The sequence below is a fragment of the Entelurus aequoreus genome, linkage group LG03 (assembly GCF_033978785.1).
Source record: "Entelurus aequoreus isolate RoL-2023_Sb linkage group LG03, RoL_Eaeq_v1.1, whole genome shotgun sequence".
In the NCBI taxonomy this organism is placed as follows: Eukaryota; Metazoa; Chordata; class Actinopteri; order Syngnathiformes; family Syngnathidae; genus Entelurus; species Entelurus aequoreus.
Window position 1 is genome coordinate 25699243 of NC_084733.1, and position 27500 is coordinate 25726742.

A 27500-nucleotide genomic window follows, 5' to 3' on the forward strand; every position below is an offset into this window, starting at 1 on the left:
TTATTAGTAAATGTCAAAAAAAATATGGTAAATTGCGATAATTTCACCTCAAAATAAAGTGTATATTACTGTCAACGGAAAAACAGTACTGCTGTTTTTATGGTTAAAAAAAGGCAGCTTAGTTGCCAGAATTGTACTGTAAAATGTACATTTGTTGTTTTACTGTAAATAAAAAAAACTGCAATTTTACAGTAACATTTTGGCACCTGAGCTGCCAGTTGTTGTTTTTTGTACCGCAAATCAACAACTGCATATTTTTCGGTGTATAACTGTAAATGCCAACACGGCACCACAGTTTATTACAGTAAAAGAAGTATTTTTTTGTCATTTAGAGAAAAATGCTGTAAAAACCACAGTAAATTTCACAATTTTACAATGAAATCTATTGCTACTTTTACATCGCACAATTTGATGGATAACTTGTGTTGAAATCATTATTATTAGTATTTATTTCTATTTAAAAAATGGTTTAAATGTTTGAGAATATATTTTTGCATAATTAGACAATATTTAAGTTAATATAATTTGCGATTACATGGAGTAAATATATTTTTTTCTCCCAAAAAAAAGTTACAGTACTTTATTGATACATATTATTTCCAGGCTTTCGAGGGCCAAATAAAATGAAGTACTGGGCCACATCTGGCCCCCGGGCCTTGAGTTTGACACCTGTGACATAGAGTCTTTCAGACCCTGAAGAAAACACAATTTTATTTTTTTTTAAAGGGAAAAATATCATTTAGATTTAAATGTACAAGAACAAGAATAAAGTCAACATTTTGACATTTTAGTAGAACAAATCTGTAATGTTAAAATTGCTATTTTATGAGTACGAAGTCAAAATATTAGGAGAATAAAGAAACAAAACTTATAATTTTACACAACAAAAAGGTCATACGTTGACGAGAATTAACTTGAAATGTTAGGAAAATAACGTTATGGTATAAAGAGAAAAAAGTCAATCTTACAAAAAAGTCATAATTTTACTAGTATAAATATTAGAGATGAGAATCTTTGGGCACCTCATGATTAAATCCGATTCCGATTCTTGGGGCGACGATTCGATTCAGAATTGATTCTCGATTCAAACTGATTCTTGCAATGTATTATTTGGTATTTTAGTTATAATAAACCTTTTCGAAACAGGTTATAGGTTACAAAACGCCCTTTTGGTTGCTGATGTATGATGTGTATGCACTTCCAGTAAGCAAGGAGAGGGCCTAAAAACACCTTTTTAAAATTGCATTTGTAAAAAAAAGTGTGTGTATATATATATATATATATATATATATATATATATATATATATATATATATATATATATATATATATATATATATATATATATATATATATATTATTTATTTTATTTATTTTATTTATTTTATTTATTTTATTTATTTATTTATTTTATTTTATTTTTCATTATCCTTGGATTTAGAATCGCAGTAAGTAAGAATCCCGATTCAGATGTAAATTGATTGTTTTGAGCACCCTTAATAAACATGCCGTTTTACAAGAATGAAGTCAATCAATCAATGTTTATTTACACAGCCCTTAATCACAAGTGTCTCAAAATCAAGATATTAGGAGAATAACGTTATAGTAATGAAGAGACACATTACAATTTTATGAGATAAAAAGTCATAATTTTATGAGAACTATGTTATAATCTTAAGAATAAAGTCATAACAAAAAAAACGTTGTAATGTTACTGTAAAAAAAGTCTTTTTTTTTTTTTTTAGAATAAAGTTTAAATATCTTCAAAAATATATGTGACTGTAGTCTAATATCATAATCAATGAATGGATCAAAATTAATTTGCTTTATTGTGTGGATTTGATTGTGGATTGATTGTGTCTCCTGACACAAAAATGGAGTGCACTACTTGGCTGCAACCAGTCTTAATTAGTTTGCTATCTGTAAAAGAGAAACTTTTAAAAGGTATAACTGGATATTTCATTGAACAATGTTTGTCCTTGAAACACATATCTATGTTAAAACATTTCATTTTATTATACAATTATTAGATTCATGAATACATAAATTAATATTTATATTTATTTGAACTGTATTTTTTTCTATACAAAGTTGAAGGCTTCTGTTAAAATTAGAAAATAAGTGTCCCTCATAATTCTCAATAAATACATTTCAATATGTTTTTTTTTATTCATACACTATGTTGAGGCATAATGCTAAAATTAAAATACAATTTTATCCTTCAAAAAACTAATATGAAAAAACTATTTCAATATATATTTTTTGAATACTTAATACTAAGTTCAGGGATTCTACCAATATAATAATAATAATAATAAATATTGTCATACAATTTAACCAGAATGAACTAAACAATTATTAGGACAATAAAGTTATAAGTGAAGAGAAAAAAAGTTTTGGAATTAAGTGATAAAAATTCATAATTTTACAACAATAAAGTCGAAATATTAGGAGAAAAAAAGTCATAACATAAAGACAAAACAACCTGGGAGAAAGGTGTAATGTTAAAAATATATATATATAAAAAAAAAAAAGTAAAAAAAAATGTTTTATTTCATACACTATTAACGCCCAGCCAAAATTTAAATAAAAGTGTTTCCCTCAAAAATCTAATATAAAATAAATACAATTCAGATATATCTTTTTGAATTCATATATTTTTATGAGGGCTTCTAATAATATACAAATGTTTGTTGCTCCAAAGAAAAAGTCATAATTAAAAATTTTAAGAGACCAAAGAGAAAACAAGTTGTAATCTTAGCGGGAAAAGTTATAATGTTAAGAATAAAAACAAATGTTTCAATATTTTTTATTCAAAGTTTATGCTAACATTAAAAGTTTATTTCCAAATCAAATATAAGAAATCACAATACAAGTATATATTTTTAATTCTTATATGTGGGATTCTACTAATTATTTCGAAATACATTGACAACGAGAATATTTTTTTGAGTCCCAATTATCAAAAAATATGTTTTTGTTTTAACTTTGTGTGCTACAAAACCGATTAACTCAAAATATATTTTTCACCTACCAGCGAATTTGGTGGGATTTTTGGTGAACTGGATCCCTAAGGCTCTTCCGTTATCTTCATAAAGCTTTGCCAGTGTGGCGTTGGGCACGATGTTCAAGTAGGTGTAGCCTGGGTAACTTATCTCCAGCTAAAAAAGGCAAAGAAAAAGTATGAATAGTGAAGAAGTAATAGAGGTATACAGTGCACTGTATTTTTATTACAGTGATTGTATACGAGAAGAAAAACAACATGTTTCTTGCGGTCATTCTGCAATATCAACACTTATTTATTTTTTTTATTTTTTTTTTCATTTATTTATTTATTTCAGGCAATGACATAAAAAAATAATAGTTAAAAAAAAAAGTACAAAGTTGACAACACATAATAATGTAAATTAATATAGTGCAAAAGGTAATGTATAGTATGTAATGCATTTACACTTAGATGTAAAAAAAATTCTCCACCCGAGAAACGTCACTTTGCATATTAATTGGTCCATTTCCTGGTTAAATAAAGGTGACTACTGCATGTATATACTCTGCATCAAGTGTTAAATCCTGCATAGGACTTTATGGCCGCTTACTTCACAGCCGGTCGCCATGGCAGCAGCCCGGAGGCAAGCCTCCAGTTTGGCCTTCAGCTCAACAACCTCCTTAAGCGTCGGAGCAAGTAGACAATATTGTAGCTCTGAGTAGTCAGGGGTGATGTTGGCCTTTACCCCTCCGTGTTTGATGATACCTGAGGGAGAAGGTGCATGCTGGTCACCCCAACTCATTGCCATTATCTATACCGCTTTAAAACATTCATCACTTCTATACCACTTACCGTATTTCCTTGAATTGGCGCAGGGAATATAGTATTCGCACGTCTAGAATTACTGCCGGGTCAAACTCATTTCTCAAAATAATTAACGCATGCTTGGCCTTATCGCCGGTTCATTATTAACGCCGGATCAAATTCGTTTCGCAAAATATTAATTTTATTATCGCATGTCTATAATTTTCGCCGGGTCAAACTCGTTTCGCAAAATATTTAGCATATGGCTAGAACTTCCGCCGGGTCAAATTCGTTACGTCACGAGTGACGCTTTACCTGTCCTCATTTTCAAAATGGAGGAAGCTGCTTTCAGTAGTTTGCAATCGCACAAAGGAAAAAAGATAAAGAGCTATTCAGTAGGATTTAAGGTCCAAGCTATTGAATACCGGTACAGTATGCTAAAAAGAACAGTAAGCAGCTATGTTTTATTAATATACCGTAGCTGAGTGTGTCAAATACTGTATGAGTCATTAAATGACTCCCGCCTCCTGGTAGTAGAGGGCGCTAGTGATCCTTCTTGCGACTTCCGGTACTGCAGAAGAAGTGACAACACGCAGCAAGAGATTTTTTATTTTTTTTTTCTCTCGCCTGAACTTTTAACATGGAGGATTACATACCGGTATCTAAAATAAAACAGTTTTCTAAACTGGACTTTCAATGGAAGCAGGAGGTAATAATTAAAGGAATATCTCCATCGAGACAGAGAGACTTTTAAAACTGAAGAAAGAAAATAAGGAAGACTTCTATAACCAAGTTATCGATGCTTTTGGTCAGAAGGAGCTGCAAATGGTCTCCATTTATAAGTACAGGTAAGACCATAATAATGTTTTTTTTATTAAATGTGCTTTTCATGATGGTATGCTTACATCACACTCAAAGCGCACGCCTAAATTTACCGCATTCCTTTTGGTAAACGCCGGAGTGAGAAGAGGTTTTAAAATAATTACCGCATGCACGGCCATCCCGCCGGCTTCCGGTAAACGCCGGAGTGACAGGAGGTTTTAAATTAATTAACGCCCCTGCGGCTATTCAAGGAAATACGGTATACTTATTAGGGTTATTGTGGCAATATTTTTTTATGAAAGGTGAGTATCTTTACGGAACAAAAAGAACATGTTTTAGTCAAAATACACACTTAAAACCCTCAAGGAACAGCCCTGTTCGCTTCCTCCTCGCTTGCTATGTTTTTGACCTTCCGGGACCTCCCACGAGGGATGCTAGCAAAAACAATTTGAAGCACAACTACACAATAAGGAGTATAATACTAATGATAACAGAGGACAAATACTAGGGATGTCCCGATACAGTTTTTTCACTTGATGATATTATATACTGATATTGGAGCCCTGAGTATCGGCCGATACTAATAATGAGCTGATACAATATCAGCACAAATCATACATACTTGTATTATTTTGTAGCGTGGAATGTTAGAACATTTTGATCATGAAATTAGTCAAACTGAGAAAACCATGGTAGGTATGAAAAATACTATTTATTAATAACTATCTGGAATGGAAATCGTTTTTTATTTGGCAGCACCGAGTGGCAACAATATCTTATTACGCAGTAAGTTGAATGCAGCGGACACGTTTGTTACTGGATACTTTCTGCCTTGAAGACTAAATCTGTAAGTATTATGCGACTGTATTTATTTATACTTGTTTATATTGACAAAGGGTATGTTTTAGACTGCAATATTGTTCAATTAACAGGGGTGTAATGGTATATTATAAATACAGCGGTATTTCGGTATCAAAATCGTCACAATAATACCTTGACATGCTCCGGCATAAAATGAAAACTTGGTCAGTGTAGTTTTTTGCTGGTACTTTTGAATTGGCCTGTTTGTAAGTAAACTACATCTGCCAAAATTCCCTGTGTCACGTGAGTGTGCAAGGTCCGTGTGTGGGAGGTCGTAAAGGAGAGGGAAAGGATTATTTTTTTAGACATTTCATATATATATATATATATATATATATATATATGTATATATATATATATATATATATATATATATATATATATATATATATATATATATATATATATATATATATATATATATCTATATATATATATATATATATATATATATATATATATATATATATATATATATATATATATATATATATATATATGCATTTATGTATATACTGTATATATGTATGTATATATATATATATGTGTTTTTGGAGGTGGGAGGAAGTGTGTAGTAACACCACCACTTTTTGAGGTACAGACTAGAGATGTCCGATAATGGCTTTTTTACCGATATCCGATATTCCGATATTGTCCAACTCTTAATTACCGATACCGATATCAACCGATACCGATATATACAGTCGTGAAATTAACACATTATTATGCCTAATTTTGTTGTGATGCCCCGCTGGATGCATTAAACAATGTAACAAGGTTTTCCAAAATAAATAAACTGCCTCAAAACAATAACAGTGCAATACTTTTTCATAACATGGTCACTACTGCCTAGTTTCTCTTGTTATATTCTTATTTTACTGTTATATTTTTATTCTCATTGTTGCTTTTTATTTTTATTCTTATTGTAATATTTTCCTATTCTGTTTCCATTTATACCCCCATTATTTACTTTTTACTTTTTAAATTCGATCTCAATTCTGTACACTGCTGCTGGAATTTTTATATTGTAGCGTCCCGGAAGAGTTAGTAACTGCAAGGGATTCTGGGTATTTGTTCTGTTGTGTTTATGTTGTTTTACGGTGCGGATGTTCTCCCGAAATGTGTTTGTCGTTCCTGTTTGGTGTGGGTTCACAGTGTGGCACATATTTGTAACAGTGTTAAACTTGTTTATACTTCCACCCTCAGTGTGACCTGTATGGCTGTTGATCAAGTATGCCTTGCATTCATTCGTGATGAGAACAGCCGGTAGATATGTGACTCGGACGGCACGCACGCAAAGGAAATGCCTTTAAGGTTTATTGGCACTATGTACCTCTCCCTACGTCCGTGTACACAGCGGCGTTTTAAAACGTCATACATTTTACTTTTAGAAACCGATACTGATAATTATGAAACCGATACCGATAATTTCCGATATTACATTTTAAAGCATTTATCGGGCATCCCTAGTACAGACCACACGCTACAATCAGAATTAGAATCTGAAAACAGTAGACTTTTGAACCATGTACCAATACGGACAAAAATGCACACCCGTTGTTCCTAATAGCAGGGGTCCCCAAACTTTTTGACTCGGGGGCCGCATTGGGTTAAAAAAATGTGGCCGTGGGCCGGGCTGTGTATATATATATATATATATATATATATATATATATATATATATATATATATATATATATATATATATATACACATATATATATATACATACATATACACACACACTGTAAAAAAAATCCTATTTTTATGGTTCATTTACTCTAAATTTCTACTGTAATTTATCTATTTTTTTTAAATAGTTTATAAAACTGTAGAATTGAAGACATTATCTGTAAATAAACAATCCGCCTGTTATTTTAAGTAATATGCCAGTAATGACAAACTATGTATATTTCTATTGTTTTTACAGAAAAATACCAAATTAATTATACATAGCATTTTCTGTTTTCTTAAATTACTTTCAAATTCATGTAATATTACGATATTTTTCCATAAAACGTTTCATGGAAATTTCTGTAAGTATAATATTTTTGATCATTATTTGGTTTACAATGTTTTACTTTTGTGAGGAACTCGCATGGCTGCCGTTTGTGTGTCCCCAAGACGCAAGAACCAGGAGGAGGATTAGCAGGTAAAATGATTCAATTATCATAAACAGAAAATAAAGCAGTCTTGCATAAAAAGTTCCAAACGTAGAGAGTCTATCATCGAGCACTGAAGAGTGCTCGAGAGAAAACGTAAATAGACATATGCTGATTGGCAGCAGGTGTGGACCGGCTGCCAATCAACGGCAGGTGAGGAGAAAACAGTGCTCAGCGGAACAAACAGGAAATATAACAAAATAAGAGCACTGACAGGAAGTAATACAAAAACCAGGAAACAAACTGAAATGAAGTGACCGATCGTCACAACTTTGATTTTATGGTTTTCGTTTGGCAGCCAGTAGATGACTGATTTTTTTTTTTACAGTGTATACATTGTCTTTATATTCCAGCGAGTTCATCCGTTTTGTCATTTAAGATCAATTGACATTGATGTTCATCAACATTTAACATTGTCACGTTATCGATGGGAAAATTCATTTTTAGATAATATGATTTGCCTGAGTGGCTAGGAGACATCGAGAGTAACAAGCGGTATAAAATGGATTAGAAAGGAAAGATAAAATTAAAAAAATTAAAATTAAAAAATTAAAAATTAAAACACTTTTTTTTTTTAATTTGGGACTTCCCGTGGGCCGGATTTTGGATGCTGGGGGGCCGGATCCGGCCCGCGGGCCGTAGTTTGGGGACCCCTGCTAATAGCATACTCGATGTTCACCTTGGAAGGTGCTACCGGGCTTGAGCTGAGGCCTCAGCATGGTGAGGTTGCTGTAAGCCTGCACGGCGGCGTCCAAGGCATTCACGCCCATCCATGGAAAGGCGGAGGCGTGACTAGCTTTCCCGTGGTACTTTACCAACATCCTAGGTTTGGAGAGAAAAAAAAAAAAAGATGTCAGGTTCACAGAGAATGAAGAATGACAACAAAGTGCGCTAATACAATACAGCAACTTGCTGGGTGACTGTCAGACTAGAGGAGAAGGCCACGTCCTCCACAGCAGGATGGGCCATGAAGACCAGGTGGATGTCTGCAAAGGCTCCCGCGTCGAGCAGCTGGATCCTTCCTCCATGGTCCTCCTCTGATGGAGTTCCCAGGATGGTCACCTGGTCAAAGTGTGAGTATATTAATGACACTTTTCATACACAGCTGGGGTGTCAAATTAGTTTTTTTTATTGAGGCCCAATTGCAATTATGGCTGCCCTCTGAGGGTCACTTGTAAGATATAAATAAACATTTATAAAAGCCTCGTAACACAATTTGCATAGGCAACTGTTTTGATCATTACATGTTTTGCTAACAGATTGATAGATAACTTGCTTTGAAATTGTAATTCAAGGTGACAAGCACATATTTAAGTATTTATGTTTGATAACCAAAAAAAAAAATGCTTGGGACATCTTGTTGCATGTCAGATAATATTAAAATGTAAAACATATGCAATTGCATGCTGCCCATTTTTCTGTCAAGATTGAAAGAAGAAAGACAATACGTTTAACCTGAAAGTACTGTTATTTCCACCCTCATAAAGGACATGGCGGACCACTTAAAATGAAGTGACAGAGCAGACCAACAAAAATGACGTGGCGGACCACAAAATGACTTGGTGTGCCAGAGTAAATGTGGCGGGCCAGATAAAATGTGGTAGACCACAGTAAACGTGGCGGGCCACTTTAAATTTGGAAGGCCACAGTAAATTATGTGGCTGGCCAGAGTACGGTAGGACAGTGGTCCCCAACCTTTTTGTAGCTGCGGACCGGTCAACGCTTGAAAATTTGTCCCACGGACCGGTGGAGGGGAGGTGGGGTGTATTTAAAAAAAAAATTTTTTACATAAATAAATACAATACAATCATGTGATCTATATTGATATATAATGTATATAATGTGTTTTTTATGTTGATTTCATTAAAAAAATGTAAAAAAATTAAAACTTTTTTTTTTTTTTTTTTTTTTTTTTAAATTTCTTGTGCAGCCCGGTACCAATCGGTTCGCGGACCGGTACCGGTGGTTGGGGACCACTGCCGTAGGACACACCGGATTATAAGGCGCACTGCCAATGAATGGTCTATGTTTTATCTTTTTTCATATATAAGGCACGCCGGATTATCGGGGGCATTAAAGGAGTCACATTATAATTTTTTTCTAAATGTAAAACACTTCCTTGTGGTCTACAAAACATGTAATGGTGGTTCTTTGGTCAAAATGTTGCATAGATTATGTTTTACAGAACATCTTCAAGCCGCTTTCTGACAGTCGCTTCCGGATGTGCCGTTTTGTGGGCGGTCTTATTTACGTGGCTCACCTTCGGCAGCGTCTTCTCCCCGTCATCTTAGTTGTAGCGGTGTAGCGTGCAAGGACGGGGGTGGAAGAAGTGTCAAAAGATGGAGCTAACTGTTTTAATGACATTCAGACTTTACTTAAATCAATAACGGAGCAGCATCTCCTCATCCGGAAACAACAACACCGGAAATGTGTCCCGTGAAAAACCGTCCGACCAGAACTCTCTAATAACTAAAGTTCCTTGGGTGAATAATGTCAACTCACTGCACCGGTATGTTTTAGCGCTTTCATGGCGAGTTTACTGACAGATATAAGTAAGAACTTTACACTACTTTATATTAGAAAAGGCAACAGTGGAGAATGAATGCCCCTTAACAAGAAGATAGAGAAAAAGAAGAAGCTTATCAACTACGGCATCCGCACGGACTACAAAGACGGACGTGCGCAATTTTTCAGGATGTATGCAGATCCCAAATACAGATCAGCAGGTACCAGTTGTTTTTGCATAATATTGCGAAACAAAACACCAGATAATATGTCTTACCTTATAAACACACCATAATAATACTCGTATGTTGAAGCACAGTACAATCCATCAAGCGGTGTGGCTTCATAGCTTACCAAAGTCCTACTAAAACATTTTGATAGATTTTTGAGCGCTGTGTGTAATTTTCTATATTTTCAATGGAACATTTAAAATGATGGTGTTGTTTACTTGAGTCATATAGCTATCATAGTGCAGCCTAAATGTATCTCTTATGTTGGACAGCCATCTACTGGTCACACTTATCATTACACCATGTACCAAATAAAATAGCTTCGAGGTGGGTAAGCTCATCCAAACATATTCCTTACATTAGGCGCACCGGGTTATGAGGCGCAATGTCGAGTTTTGAGGAAAAAAAAGGATTTTAAGTGCGCCTTATAGTCCGGAAAATACGGTAAATAACGTGGCGGGGCACATTAAATGACGTCGCGGCCCACATTAAATAAAATCTTGGGCCACCTTAAATAAATTCATGGACCATGTTAAATGAAGTGATGGACCAGTTCTGGCCCCCGGGCCCTGGGTTTGACATATTTGATATACTGTATCAGTATTTATAGCACAAACACATTGGTTAAAATTAGACCCAGCAAATAATCATTTAAAAGGCACCAGTGGCAGACATGAAATGCTTGTTCAAAATAACCCAAGGATGACAAGGTTTAGCGCACTAGAAACCCTCTGTTAACAGCCCTGTACAGAGTAGCCTGTTTTGGGGCGCTGTCCAAATTGTGACCAAGGTCCTCAGCAGCTAACATAAAAATGACCTAATAGATATTATTGTGCTAGCAATCTAAATACATCTCCATAATCAGTCCAATTCCATTCAAAATTAATTAGATTCTCGAAAATAATCATTATGATCAGAGCTGTTAAAATATTAAACATTTTACACAACACTAACATTAAAATGGGAGTTCTGAACGTTTAGATTCTCTCATTCCATTAAAAACAAATAAATAAAAAATCATTTATTTCTCCTACTATGGCATATATGACATTCAACCTGACAGTATTATCATTTGTAAGTTAATAGTTATTCTTAAAGGCCTACTGAAACCTACTACTACCGACCACGCAGTCTGATAGTTTATATATCAATGATGAAATCTTAACATTGCAACACATGCCAATACGGCCGGGTTAACTTATAAAAGGCAATTTTAAATTTCCCGGGAAACTTCCGGTTGAAAACGTCTATATATGATGACATTTGCGCGTGACGTCAATGGTTGAAGCGGAAGTATTCGGACACATTGTATCCCGATACAAACAGCTCTGTTTTCATCGCAAAATTCCACAGTATTCTGGACATCTGTGTTGGTGAATCTTTTGCAATTTGTTTAATGAACAATGGAGACTGCAAAGAAGAAAGCTGTAGGTGGGATCGGTGTATTAGCGGCTGGCTGCAGCAACACAACCAGGAGGACTTTGAGTTGGATAGCAGACGCGCTATCCGACGCTAGCCGCCGACCGCACCGATGATCGGGTGAAGTCCTTCGTCGCGCCGTTGATCGCTGGAACGCAGGTGTTGATGAGCAGATGAGGGCTGGCGTAGGTGGATAGCTAATGTTTTTAGCATAGCTCTGTCGAGGTCCCATAGCTAAGTTAGCTTCAATGGCGTCGTTAGCAACAGCATTGCTAGGCTTCGTCCGGCGGTACAGCATTAACCGTGTGGTTACAGGTCCAGAGTTTGGTAGTATTGTTGATCTTCTGTCTATCCTTCCAGTCAGGGGCTTATTTATTTTGTTTCTATCTGCATTTAAGCACGATGCTATCACGTTAGCTCCGTAGCTAAAGAGCTTCGCCGATGTATTGTCGTGGAGATAAAAGTCACTGTGAATGTCAATTTCGCGTTCTCGACTCTCATTTTCAAGAGGATATAGTATCCAAGGTGGTTTAAAATACAAATCCGTGATCCACAATAGAAAAAGGAGAAAGTGTGGAATCCATTGAGCCCTTGTACCTAAGTTACGGTCAGAGCGAAAAAAGATACGTCCTGCACTGCACTCTAGTCCTTCACTCTCACGTTCCTCATCCACAAATCTTTCATCCTCGCTCAAATTAATGGGGTAATCGTCGCTTTATCGGTCCGAATCGCTCTCGCTGCTGGTGTAAACAATGGGGAAATGTGAGGAGCCCTTCAACCTGCGACGTCACGCTACTTCCGGTACAGGCAAGGCTTTTTTTTAACAAAAGTTGCGAACTTTATCGTCGATGTTCTCTACTAAATCCTTTCAGCAAAAATATGGCAATATCGCGAAATGATCAAGTATGACACATAGAATGGATCTGCTATCCCCGTTTAAATAAGAACATTTCATTTCAGTAGGCCTTTAAAGTTGATCTTTTTGGGGTCCCTTTTGCAACTTGCAACTGGAGCAAACTCCTTGTAGCGTTGCCATGCATCAGTTACGAGTGAGTGCAACAGGAAATATAATATGCAAATATGCCTTCTAGGGACAAACAAAAAACGCCTTTCATTCCGTTGAGTAATGTGAAGACAGTCCAAGTCTCCATGGCAACATTTGAAGAACATAATGGCTCTAGATGCAAGGACACATTTTTGGACACATGATTCTTTTTCATAACTTGATGGCACTCTCTTGCACTTTAATAACTTGCAGATTCTTCGCATTGTTCATTTCTTAACGGTGACTGAGGAGCTTGTCTTCACGTTTACCATGACAACGCTCACTCATACAGTATAAGCACATAAAACATGGCCAACCAGCCTTTTTTCTTAGACGTTATTATAACAGTGTAAATTAATTTGACATTTTTCAGAGGGGAGTGATGTGTTGGTAACAGGACTGAGTAAAAACCTATGGACATAACAAAAGTGTAAATTTGAAATAAATTGGTTGTTTTTATTTCTAAAATAAGTACAGTTGGGATAAAGGGGACCATAAATATTTGTACAAAATACCGAGGGATTGTATTTAGTATTTTTAATGGTCAAACTCATTTTCATTGAGGCCCAAATTGCAATTATGGCTGCAATAACGGTGAATATTAACTATAACTAAGCAACTAATATAACAGTGACAGTATTATACATTCATTTGATTATATATTTGTTTTACCGACAAATTGATGGATAACTTGCTTGACAAGCAAGTATTTCAGTATTTACTGCATTTTATCAAAACAAATGTTTTGGATGTATGATAATATAATTTGTTTCATGATCATACAGTATTCAAGTTTAAAAGGCATACAAGTTTAAAAGGCATACATTTTGCCAGCAGTAAATGCAAATGTTCTACCAACGAATACATTTAGTAACATCATTTCCAGACTTTTGCAGAACAAGTTAAACAATGTGGCCCGAAGTTTTAGAAAGCGGCGACAGGCAACAATTTTCCCCCCTCGTGTTCAATCCAGTTTAAATGAATGTTTTATAGGGTTTTTTTTAAAAATGCAGTCAAATAAATGTGCAGGACACATTGCTGCATAAAACATTTGTTAAAAGGCTCATTTTTGGAGGGCACAAATGGCACCAATTCAATGGATGTTTATTCATGAATTTTACAATAAATACTGTGGGGACGGCGTGGCGAATTTGGGAGAGTGGCCGTGCCAGCAATTTGAGGGTTACTGGTTCGAACCCCACCTTCTACCATCCTAGTCACATCCGTTGTGTCTTTGAGCAAGACACTTCACCCTTGCTCCTGATGGGCCTGGTTAGCGCCGTGCATGGCAGCTCCCGCTATCAGTGTGTGAATGTGTGTGTGTGTGAATGGGTGAATGTGGAAAATAGTGTCAAAGCGCTTTGAGTTCCTCAAAAAGGTAGAAAAGCGCTATACAAGTACGACCCATTACCTCAACTTCAGAGTGTTTTGAGATATGAGCTGTCTTTCAGCTAACTGTTATGCTAAAAGCTATAAGTTGCAAGCAAACATTTTGTCGGCTTAGCAAATGTCACACGGCACCCTATAATTAGCTTATAGTTAAAGAGCGACTTTTTTTTTTTTGTTCAACTATTGGAAGAGAGTGAGTGGGATAGACAGTCCTGACAATAAAATAATATCTAATTGATGGTCATTTATCCATGAAATATGGAGAAGCTGAAGATGATGTGTTTTCCATCTGAAAGGACGTACCGTAGAAGTCCCCTGTACAAGGTAAATGCTGTACATTATTACTACATTACTTCATACAACTACTGTAGTTGTTTGAAGTACATTCTGTTGTATTCTATCTTGCCGATTGTATTGTACCATATGTCCCTGCAAGAAGTCTGCGTTCAAAGAACTCCGGCTTATTAGTGATTCCCAGAGCCAAAAAAAAGTCTGCGGCCTATATAGCGTTTTATATTCGGGCTCCAGTACTATTAGCCATTCCTATGCTGCACTCCAAAAATTGACCAACAATCTGCATGAGCAAGGGGAAAAAGTCGGCCTACGTATAAGCCAAGAGAAGACCAAGGCCATGACCGTCGCACAAGACCAAAACGTTCCACTGCTCACCGTAGGCGAACAAGGCATAGAGTACGTTGAGAACTTTACGTATCTTGGAAACAACATCTCAAACACTGGAGATGCAGAAAAGGATGTACAGACCAGAATCGGAAAAGCTGCAGGAGTCTTCCAACGCCTCCGGAACATCTGGTCATCAAAATCTATCAGTACGTCCACAAAGCTGCGCCTCTATATGTCAGTGGTCATCCCTACAGTGACCTATGCCTGTGAGACGTGGATGAAGACATCAAGCATTACTAACAAGCTGGATGTCTTCTACCGACGGTGCCGCAGATACATCTTGAGGATCTCATGGAGAGACCACATCACCAATGAAGAGGTGATGAGAAGGGCAGGGGGTAGCACCATTGTCTGACATAGTCTCTGACATGAGAAGGAGAATGGCTGGACACGTACTCCGACTGCCAAGACAGAGACCGGCAAGTGTGGCAATGGACTGGGTGCCAGAAGGGGGAAAGAGGAAGAGAGGACGGCCAAAGAAGACGTGGAGACAAACAGCTAAGGAAGACCTGAGAGAGATGGGAGTCAGCTGGTATGAAGCAAGAAGGGTCGCCAGTGACCGGAACAAATGGAGGGGACTCGTCCCCCAATGTTCCAACAGGAATGGGAGGAACTAAGTCTAAGTAAGTAAGTCCAGTACTATGGAATGCCCTCCCGGTAACAGTTAGCGATGCTACCTCAGTAGAAACATTTAAGTCCCATCTTAAAACTCATTTGTATACTCTAGCCTTTAAATAGACCCCCTTTTAGACCAGTTGATCTGCCGTTTCTTTTCTTTTCTCCTCTGCCCCCCTCTCCCTTGTGGAGGGGGAGTTACACAGGTCCGGTGGCCATGGATGAAGTGCTGGCTGTCCAGAGTCGGGACCCGGGGTGGACCGCTCGCCTGTGCATCGGTTGGGGACATCTCTGTGCTGCTGACCCATCTCCGCTCGAGATGGTTTCCTGCTGGCCCCACTATGGACTGGACTCTCACTGTTGTGTTGGATCCACTGTGGACTAGACTTTCGCTGATGTGTTGGATCCACTTCGGACTGGACTTTCACAATATTATGTCAGACCCACTCGACATCCATTGCTTTCGGTCTCCCCACATATGCGGTCCTCTCCAAGGTTTCTCACTGGGGTGAGTTTTCCTTGCCCTTATGTGGGCTCTGTACCGAGGATGTCGTTGTGGCTTGTGCAGCCCTTTGAGACACTTGTGATTTAGGGTTATATAAATAAACATTGATTGATTGATTGATATTGTTTGCATACAATATTTAATATCTAAAGGTTTGTTTTTTCTTTTTAAAAGGCATGTTTGATGTTAAAACTCTGCGGCGGGAGGGCGATACAAGTGTTTTGAATTAAGAGCTCCATTACAGAAAAGAAGGTAGTTTTCTACTACACTAAATATGGTTTTGGGTTTAGACATGTCCCACATACAATAAAGTTGTGGACTATACAAAATGACTTGGAGAACCACATAAAGTGGCGGACGACATAAAATGGCATTGCAGACGACATAAATGATGTGACAGATCACATTAAATGAAGTGGCGGGCCACAAAATATGACCAGGCGGACCACATAAAATGATATGGCGGGCCACATAATCTTACATGGCAGGTCATATCAAATGAATGTGGCGGGCCACACGAAATGACGTGGCGGAATGAGTACTTGATGATGTTGAAGTGAATTAATTAACTCAAATTATGTTCTACATATGGTGAATGTTTATATTCACCTTGGAGAAAGAAAACCACCAAGTTTAAGTAAATAGTGGTATTTCAGTTTGAGCACATAATAAGAAAGGGCCCCTTAGTTTGACATTCGCAGGTGGATTGGATCACTTCTCGTACGAAAGAGGCCCTAATTGGGACTTCGGAATGCAAAAGTGATAACCAAATCCTTGAGAAAAGACTACCTGTCTAGCTCAACGCCAACATTTGAGTTATGACTTGAAGCAGTTGTTTTTCAGTCACTACATAGAAACATCTCCTTACATGGTCAGGATGTGCTGTCCTGACTTAAGCACACACCCAGACAGAGAAAGAAAGAATAAAAGACTGGTGGTTTGGCTTCTCCAGTCAGGAGTCCTTCATTTTTTTGACCTAGGTTCCTCCGGGTACCGCAGACCTGTTTAATGACGCTCGCTTGTAATAAAGCTACTTTTGGTTCAGTAAAGCGTCTCCGACGTCTCTTTTGATCCGGCCGCACTGCCGTGTCACCCTTCTGTCCGGACGAGGAGGACAAGACCAGAAATACAGAGGTGGGACCAAGTCATTGCTTTGCAAGTCACAAGTAAGTCTCAAGTCTTTGCCCTCAAGTCTCGAGTCAAGTCCCGAGTCAAGACAGGCAAGTCCCGAGTCAAGTCCAAAGTCAAGACTGGAAAGTCTCAAGTCAAGTCCCAAGTCCTGCATTTTGAATTTCGAGTCCTTTCAAGTCCTTTTAACCACAGACTAATATATTTACACAGATTGTGTATGCTTTTAAAACGCTGTATTTATTTATTAAAACAAGTGCATTTGAAATTGCAGGAAAAAAAAATAGTGCTGACATTGCACTTCATAATAGCACTATTATCCAGTCATTTTAAACATTTAACTAATTCCTTTACAGAATAAACACATTTGAAAAAACAAGTGCAACTGTACTTATTTGCACAAAAGTGTTAACATTGTATTTCCATGGCATATTGCATTGTAACTAGTGCCACAGCAGTTTCTATCCTGTTCTTACCTTATCTCATTGATCTCATCTCATACTGTATGTGTGTTGATGTGTGCGTACATATGAAAAACATAACAAAAACATGAACAAAACAATGAACAGTGTTGTACTTTTTAGATGTCAGGGCCCTATGCAATATGTACACATATTCTTAAGATAGTATACATTTTACTGACCTTTATTTGACTATGTTTGTTTTTGTAGGTGGCTAAAATATGCGGTGCTGCTGATCGCCGTCTAACGTTACGTTACTGTGTGTGATACATTGACTAACGTAACGTTATGTGTAGATACCTCATGCAGCCCTGCTTAAAAAAATCACTTGACAAAAAGTATGAATAAGGTAGCGAACTGCAGTGGACGCAACATATTGCCGTGTTTGCAATGACGTTATAACCATAGACATCTTATAAGTAGACGCAGCATTGACTGCTTTGACACGAGCAATTTGGCCGCCATCTTGAAGTGGTGATGAGGAGCCGGCGAGCAGCCTAAACTGACAGTTGACAGGTAGAAAACAAAGATGGTGTTCAGCGTTTTCCTACTCAAATGAGCGGACTGTTGAAAATAGGAATCGGGTGATTACTTTTCACAAGTAAGATTTAACATTAATGTACTACTGGTTGTATTTTATGAAAATAATATTACCACAGAGTTGAGAAGGAGCAAAGATCTTCAATATATGTATGTGAAAATCACAAATAAATCTTCTGGGGGAGGATGACCCCCTTACAGGGGTTTGGTTTACAAACTTTCAGCCCCACCTAAAACAAAATTCACCAGCCGCCACTGATTATGATGCATTCTCATTTTAGGCAAAATATAAGACAATACTTTCTTAACAGTGTAATTGTAACCAGGAATAAGTCTTCAAGTAACTATATTAAAATACTAACATTGTTGGGTAAGACAGAATTTGGTTTTATTCTGAATCCAGTGAAACAGATTGGTGGTTTTAGCTGATATAAAGACTTTCAGGTGTTTATATATGTTTATGTTGAAGTATTTGGCAGACGCTTTTATCCAAAGCGACATACATAAAAAATACATATAAAACAATGACTGTAAACATGATCATTTAAGGGAAGAATGTAATACAAAATATCAATACAAAGTGTCAAGACAGAATAAACTCTCTGCTGCTGCAGCAACAGAGATACAGTCTATAAGATATATAGACATCTAATGTATTCATACATTGTTTATGTAGGATATACGCATGTATATATAACCTAATCATATTGTTTCTTCAATTTAAAAATAGCTGACCGTTTTTTTCCCCTTTCTCTGGGATTATATTCCCAGCTTTGATCTCGGACGTCTGGTCACTTATAGCGTGTAATAATATTATATTACTGTTAAGCAAACTATGAATAATAAAACACGCCAAAACATGTGTCCTTTATCATAGCTACACATTAAACAAAAAGCGTGTGAAAATGAGTGGTATTCAGTGAGGTAAGATTAATTAAATGCGCTGACAGTTCATTGCTCCTGCCAAATGAATTGCACTGAGTGGAGCGGATCACCACTCCAAGATGGCGGCCCCGCGTCTCGTCTGCGCCAGTAGGCAGTAGCGCTCGATGCTGCGTCTACTTATAAGATGTCAATGGTTATAACGTTAGCAGTGAGTTTACAGCCTCACTGGTTTAACTACACAGCAAATAAAAGTCACGTTACTTAGCCAATAAATGTTAGCTTACATTCAAAACTTACCCTTCTTTGTGCAACTTCAAATGTCGAACGAAGTTGGAAGTTGTTACGTCATCTCCGTCTATAATATTCGAACTGCATGATTTGCATAGGGCAATTCGTTTTTTGTTGACCAAGTCGTAGTTTTAATACCCGAACGAAATTAAATTTGGCATAATTGTTTCTCACTGGCGTGTTGTTTGACAATTCTTCTTCATTGGTTGTCCTGCAATTTGATTGGATGAGAGCTGTGGGATGAAAACAGCGTAGATCTAATTTGATTGGCTGTTGTACTGAGAGCACACCAGCTGACAGGAACAACACGCTGATAGACACAGACAAAGAAAAGGAAAAATACGGAGCGGCGCGCTCCCAAATAACTTTTTAATCTTTGGGTCTTGGGGAAAGTAGCAAGTCATGTCAAGTCAAAAGGCTCAAGTCCAAGTGAAGTTACAAGTCATTGATGTTAAAGTCTAAGTCGAGTTGCAAGTCTCTTTACATTTTGTCAAGTCGAGTCCAAAGTCATCAAATTCATGACTCGAGTCTGACTCGAGTCCAAGTCATGTGACTCGAGTCCACACCTCTGCAGAAATACACTTCAATGTGTAACAGTTTACCTTCACTCGGAGCGGAAGTTCTGTCTGCCCCTCCAGAGCGGCTTTCAGACCCCATCCGGCAGCAGCTCCCACCTCAGCGATCAGGTTGTGTCCGCAAGTGTGGCCAATATCAGGCAGGGCGTTGTACTCGCACAGAAAGGCCAAATTCAGAACCGAGTCTCCCTCGTTGCCTCCCACCGGACCCCAGCTGGCCCGGAAGGCCGTGGGAATCATGTAAGGACTTTGGACGCTCCAGGTCGGGTCCGAGCGGAAAAAGCGCAGGAAGCGCTCCACGGCGTAGGTTTCTTGACCGCCGATTTCGGGATCGGCCCAAATGTCTCGACTCAGACTGGACAGCTTGTCCTTGTGATGGTCTATGCATGACTGGACCCACTTCTTCATCTGCTGGACCTGCATGTTGTACAAAGGTCTGCAGGAAATAACACAGAACCTGTCAGAACCGGTCGGTCGTTATTGTCTGTTATTTTAACATAAGCACACATTCATTATCTTTTTTTTTTTTCCTCACACAGTCTTAGGAGGCATCCGACAGGTTTTCATATTGGAAAGAAAAATAATCTGCTCCAGGGTCTAACGTTATTATTTAAAGTAACATTTCAACATTTTTGAATACCACACACATAAATAAATAAGTTCATTATTATAAATTCACGGTGGCACAATGGTTAGTGCATGTGCCTCACAATACGAAGGTCCTGAGTAGTCCTGAGTTCAATCCCGGGCTCTGGATCTTTCTGTGTGGAGTTTGCATGTTCTCCCCGTGACTGCGTGGGTTCCTTCCGGGTACTCCGGCTTCCTCCCACCTCCAAAGACATGCACCTGGGGATAGGTTGATTGGCAACACTAAATTGGCCCTAGTGTGTGAATGTGAGTGTGAATGTTGTCTGTCTATCTGTGTTGGCCCTGCGATGAGGTGGCAACTTGTCCTGGGTGTACCCCGCCTTCCGCCCGAATGCAGCTGGGATAGGCTCCAGCACCCCCGCGACCCCGAACGGGACAAGCGGTAGGAAGTGGATGGATGGATGGATTATAAATTGTGAAAAAAAAAACAGTCTAAGTCAGGGGTGTGCAAACTTCTTCCACATACCAAAAACTGAAAGAATGCTTTGCATGATTTTCTTTGATACATTTTGTTCATTTAAAAAGCCTGTAGATAACAAAGTAAATATTATTAGTGTTACGTCTACAAACCCCAAAATCTGTAAAATTGGCACGTTGTGTAAATCGTAAATAAAAACAAAATACAATGATTTGCAAATCCTTTTCAACCTATTCAATTAAATAGACTGCAAAGACAAGATACTTAACGTTCGAACTGGAAAACGTTGTTATTTTCTTTCAAATATTAGCTCATTTGGAATTTGATGCCTGCAACGTGTTTCAAAAAAGCTGGCACAAGTGGCAAAAAAGACTGAGAAAGTTGAGGAATGCTCAAACAAGGATGGGGCGAGGGTCACCACTTTGTGAACAAAGGCGTGAGGAAATTGTCCCACAGTTTAAGAACAACATTTCTCAACGAGCTATTGTAAGGAATTTAGGGATTTCACCATTCACGGTCCGTAATATCATCAAAAGTTTCAGAGGATCTGGAGAATTCACTGCACGTAAGCGATGATATTACAGACCTTTGATCCCTCAGGCAGTACTGCATCAAAAAGCGACATCAGTGTGTAAAGGACATCACCACATGGGCTCGGGAACACTTCAGAAAACCAATTTCAGTAACTACAGTTTGTCGCTACATCTGTAAGTGCAAGTTAAAACTCTACTATGCAAAGCGAAAGCCATTTATCAACAACACCCAGAAGCGCCGCCGGCTTGGCCGGGCCCAAGCTCATCTAAGATGGACTGATGCAAAGTGGAAAAGTGTTCTGTGGTCTGACGAGTCCACATTTCAAATAGTTTTTGGAAACTGTGGATGTCGTGTCCTCCGGAAAAAAGAGGAAAAGAACCATCCGGACGGTTGTAGGCGCAAAGCCAGCATCTGTGATGGTATGGGGGTGTATTAGTGCCCAAGGCATGGGTAACTTACACATCTGTGAAGGCACCATTAATGCTGAAAGGTACATACAGGTTTTGGAGCAACATATGTTGCCATCCAATCAATGCTATCATGGACGCCCCTGCTTATTTCAGCAAGACAATGCCAAGCCACGTGTTACATCAACATGGCTTCATAGTAAAAGAGTGCGGGTACTAGACTGGCCTGCCTGTAGTCCAGACCTGTCTCCCATTGAAAATGTGTGGCGCATTATGAAGCCTAAAATACCACAACGGAGACCCCCGGACTGTTGAACAACTTAAGCTGTACATCAAGCAAGAATGGGAAAGAATTCCACCTGAAAAGCTTCAAAAATGTGTCTCCTCAGTTCCCAAACGTTTACTGAGTGTTGTTAAAAGGAAAGGCCATGTAACACAGTGGTGAACATGCCCCTGTGCCAACTTTTTTGCAATGTTTTGCTGCAATTAAATTCTAAGTTAATGGTTATTTGCAAAAAAAAATTACGTTTCTCAGTTCGAACATTAAATATCTTGTCTTTGCAGTCTATTCAATTGAATATAAGTTGAAAGGGATTTGCAAATCATTGTATTCTGTTTTTATTTACGAATTACACAACGTGCCAACTTCACTGGGTTTGTGTTTTGTAATATGCCTCATTAATAATGAATTTATTTCATTTTCAGAACATTTCGAGGGCCAATAAAAAATAAAAGAAATGGCCCACCAGCTGCACTTTGGACCACCCTGATTTAAATAATGTTTCAAAAGGTTAGAGGCTTCAGAACAATAAAGAGTATGAATGTTAAAAAGGGAAAACACATTTGAATAAAAATATTGGCATCTGTCTTGAAGATTGAGGCTTTATAATGAGTTTTTAAAAATGTACTCTCACATTTTTCCTATAACCACTTGTTTCCAGGCAGAATTCAGAGTTCCACCATTACTGCTCAATGAAAACATTGCCAAAGAGCACATTGGGATTGTCTTGGAACATACAATATACATGAGTAATTTGTTATTTTTTAATTTTATAAGACATGCAGAGTTTAATTTAAAAGTGAAAGTAAACATGCCTTATAATAACCCCAATAATAACAATTCATAGTTCTGCCTCATGGTAACAAGTGTAAACAATTTGTTGGTCTCTCTCACTAGTATTAGAAGTAATTATCTGTATGATATTTGGTTGCACTAATCCTCTTTTAACCTGTTCAAATACTTTTTTTCTTGATTTTTCTCAAGATGCCACACCTCCCCTTAAAAAACTTCCCAAGGCTTCGTAACACTTAGAGGAAATTGCCAGCAGTCATGCTTGAACACAGAAAAACAAACAAAACTTAGAGCGGAGGTGGTACTTGATAAACCAGTGAACCCGCCCTCACCTGGAATCAATAAATTCCAAATGTGCACTTTGCCACTACTGTATAATTAATGAAGAACATTGTGATGGCGCCAGTTTATAAAATAATGTAATAATAAGAAAACATTAAATGAAAGAAACTAATACATGTAATAATAACAATAATAAAAACACAATAAAAAAAAATTAACAAGGTAAAGAAAATGACAATTACAATTATAGAATACAAAAATGTTTATAAATTTAAAAATGTACATTGAAAATTTTACATTTTGTCACTAAAGTTAACACAAAACATTATCTCTTCAGTATAATTAATAAACATTATGATGGAGACAGCTTGACCCTGCAACAGATCATTTATATTATGTATCGCTAAGACCAAACACTAAGATAATAAAATAAAAGAACGAAATGACAACAAACTAATAAATTAAATAAAACAATAAATAAAAACACAATAATTAAAAAAGAATTAAAAAAAAAAAGTAAAATAAAAAGTAAAGAAAATAACAAAATATAATAATTTTAATAAATTCAGTGTACTGTATATACATTACAAAATTAATTTTAAAAAATGTGCACTAAACAGTAAAATAATAAAATAAAACAATGAAAAGGAGAAAAACTAATTATTGCATTAAAAACAACAACAAAAATAAATAAAAACACAATAATTTTCAAAAAATAACAAAAAATGAGTAAAATGCAAGGTAAATACAAATACAACCAGTAACAAAATAAAATTGAGTATAAATAAATTACAAAATGAATAAATAAAAACACAAAATTTAATGTCAAATAACGTCAAGCAAATTACCAAATCAATAACAGTAATAAATAATGATATTAAATTGGATTTTAAAAATGAAGAAAAAAACATTTCAAGAACCAAACCAACAGAACACAACAAATACAGAGAGTGGCGCCCTCTGTTGGTCGTAAACCTTAAAAATCACCATACAGTACTGTCCATCCATCCATCCATCCAATTTTCTACCGCTTGTCCCTTTTGGGGTCACGGGGGGTGCTGGAGCCTATCTCAGCTGCATTCGGGCGGAAGGTGGGGTACACCCTGGACAAGTCGCCACCTCACTGTACATTAATTTGAGGTGAGCTCAATTCAGAACCATTTAGAAAAAAATAATACAAGCCAATTCAGTCGACATGTGCACATTATCATTTATCAATGAACATAAAATAATCCTCACGTTTGGATGTCGTTGCCAAGTATTAGCATTTTGGTTTCTGGTTCATTAGGTCAACCAGAAGAATGAGATGCAAATTGTCTCCCACTGAACCATCTCTCTGTGAACACACTAGAGGGACCCAAACCTTCTCTGTGTGGCGTCCACTGATCAGTGATTTTGTGCGCGAATGCAGAGGCTCCACTAATGTTACAAAATGCAAATGAGCTTCTCTTGTATAATAAGGTTAAAGGAATGAAGACACAACTGTGCGTGGGAGAGAGCAGGTGTGTGTGTGTGTGTGTGTGGAGGTTAATTGGGGGCGCCTGTCACTCAAGGGGAAGGGGGACATGTTGAACAGCGAGACGGCCTTCTGACGTGGGCTATCTGTCAGCGTGGTTTTACGCACCGCCGACCATGCCGTCACTTTCTATTGTGCATCAATTAAGTGACATGGCCTGGAAGGCAAGTGCATGTAGGAGTGGGCAACCTTTTGTTTCAGCTCCTGGGAAAGTGTGTTTGATTTCACAACATTCAAATCAAAATTTAAATTTGCTTCAATAAATTCAGCCTTTAGTATGACTGACTGGGCATGGAGAAAATATAAGTAAGTATTTGCAGTTGAATGATATTAAAAGGTTTTAAAAGGTCAAATTAATTAAAAAATACATATTTTGAAAGAACGTGTAATTGAACAATGATGTGTATATTTAATAGGCTGAATGAGAAAATAAATAAAACATATATATTTTAAGTTAATACACCAGAAAACTTAAAACAACAAAATGTAAAAAAATAAATAAATAATGAAGACGATAAATAGAACAGTGGAAACAATAAAATAAAAAAAAATTAAACGTGTACATAATAAATTGGCTGTACCCCGCTTTCCGCCCGATTGTAGCTGAGATAGGCTCCAGCACCCCCCACGACCCCGAAGGGAATAAGCGGTAGAAAATGGATGGATGGAAATTGAAATGAATGTAAATAAAATGAATACAAAAATAACAAAAAATACAATTGAAATAAATAAACAACAAACAAAAACACTGAATGAACTCAAGTAATATGCATAAAAATAAAGAAAACAAATGCATCATTAACTGCAAAATAAATCTATAAATGGCTAAATAAATAAGAACTAAAGCTAAAACTAACAACCTTAAAGCAAACAAAACAATAAATACATATATACAATAATTATGTACAAAGGACTAAATGAAATAGGTTGAGTTTCTTAATATTCATAAAGAAAATTAGTTCAGAAATAATGAAATAGCAAATAAATGTCCAAGAAAAATACCAAATATAACAACAAAAAAATATAAGAAAAGAACAACTCATAAGTTGTAGTAATATGCATAGTTAAGTAGAGAAAAAAACAAAATAAAATTATTAAAATAATTTACAAAAGAATATATAAATTGCGTGAATACAAAATAATTCTATAAGGGCAAAATCAATAAAAGCTAAAGCTAAAATTACCCAAATAATTGTAAACCCAATTTTAAAAATCAGACATATAAATTAAACAAAAAAAAAAAAAAAAGAATAAATATATTGCATATAAATGTATTAATAACTAAATGAAATACGTTCAATAATATATGGGCAGCACGGTGGAACAGGGGTTAGTGCCTCACAATACGAAGGTCGTGAGTTCAATCCCGGGCTCGGGATCTTTCTGTGTGGAGTTTGCATGTTCTCCCCGGGTATTCCGGCTTCCTCCCACCTCCAAAGACATGCACCTGGGGATAGGTTGATTGGCAACACTAAATTGGCCCTAGTGTGTGAATGTGAGTGTGAATGTTGTCTATCTGTGTTGGCCCTGCGATGAGGTGGCGACTTGTCCAGGGTGTACCCCGCCTTCCGCCCGAATGCAGCTGAGATAGGCTCCAGCACCCCCCGCGACCCCAAAAAGGGACACGCGATAGAAAATGGATGGATGGATGGATAATATATATGAAATAAACTGAATTAAAAGAACGCAATAGTATATTAAGTATTAAAAAAAAGAAAAAGAAAAAAATACATCATAAATTATAGTAACACGCAGAGTTAAGTAAATAAGTAAAATGATAAAATAATTCAGAGAAGATATATACATTTCATAATAAGACGAACTAAAAGCAAAATGATCAAAATGTAAAGCCAAGCATATTACGTAAAATGATACAAAAATAAAAATAAAACAACAAATAATTATATTATACGTTAAGTAATAACAAAGCTTTTTTCAAATACTAAATACTAAGATAATCAAATAAAACTATATAGATACATATATACACCCACACACACACACACACACCATCATCATCATCATCGGCGGTCACTCGAAACGAGTATGACTGTCCTCCGTAGGGTCGTCTATTTGTGGATCCGTAGATGGCTGTGTAGGCCAATCCGTGATCCACATATTTTGGTGCAATGTGGGCAGGGGAAAATGGGAGTGGTTGATGGGGGGGGAGCCTTCTTCTGTCTTTCCTTGCGGTGTTGTCGCTTTGTGTCTGCGATACGGCGGAGTTCCATCTCATAGAGTGCTGCACCTTCTTGTACGGATTTCTTCCAGCGAGGCCTGTCCAGTGCTATTTCCTCCCAGTTGTTCATGGGGATGTGGAAATGCTTTAAGCTGGTCTTGATGTTATCCTTGAAACGTTTCTTTTGCCCACCAGGGGCACGCTGACCTTCCTTCAACTGGGAGTAAAGGACCTGTTTGGGAAGACGTGTGTTGGACATGCGGATGACGTGACCTGTCCAGCGGAGTTGGTGCTGCATAATTGTGGTGGTGATGCTGGGCATGTTGGCTTCCTCCAAGACGCTGATGTTGGTGCGTCTGTCCTCCCAACTGATCCTCAAAATCCTCCGTAGGGATCGCTGGTGATGTTGTTCCAGGGCTCTCAGGTGCCTACTGTAAGTAGTCCATGACTCTGCCCCATACAGCAGGGTGGGGATGACAACAGCTCTGTAGACCAGGAGCTTTGTTTGAGCCCTTAGATCCCGGTCCTCAAAGACTCTCCTCC

At 37.2% G+C, this 27500-nt stretch overlaps 1 protein-coding gene across 1 annotated transcript in view; it reads right to left on the reverse strand.

The window, feature by feature from the left end:
• The window catches only part of LOC133645903 (xaa-Arg dipeptidase-like), a 28468-nt gene that overhangs the window by 658 nt on the left and 310 nt on the right, over positions 1-27500 (reverse strand). Inside the window, exons 1-6 of the mRNA XM_062040833.1 lie at positions 26981-27500; positions 19929-20337; positions 8549-8697; positions 8315-8457; positions 3597-3751; positions 3035-3161 (exon numbers count right to left, since the gene is read on the reverse strand). The exon at positions 26981-27500 is cut by the window's right edge and continues 310 nt beyond it. Of these exons, the coding sequence (XP_061896817.1) occupies positions 3035-3161; positions 3597-3751; positions 8315-8457; positions 8549-8697; positions 19929-20337; positions 26981-27500 (1503 nt within the window). The remainder of the gene's footprint in view (positions 1-3034; positions 3162-3596; positions 3752-8314; positions 8458-8548; positions 8698-19928; positions 20338-26980) is intronic.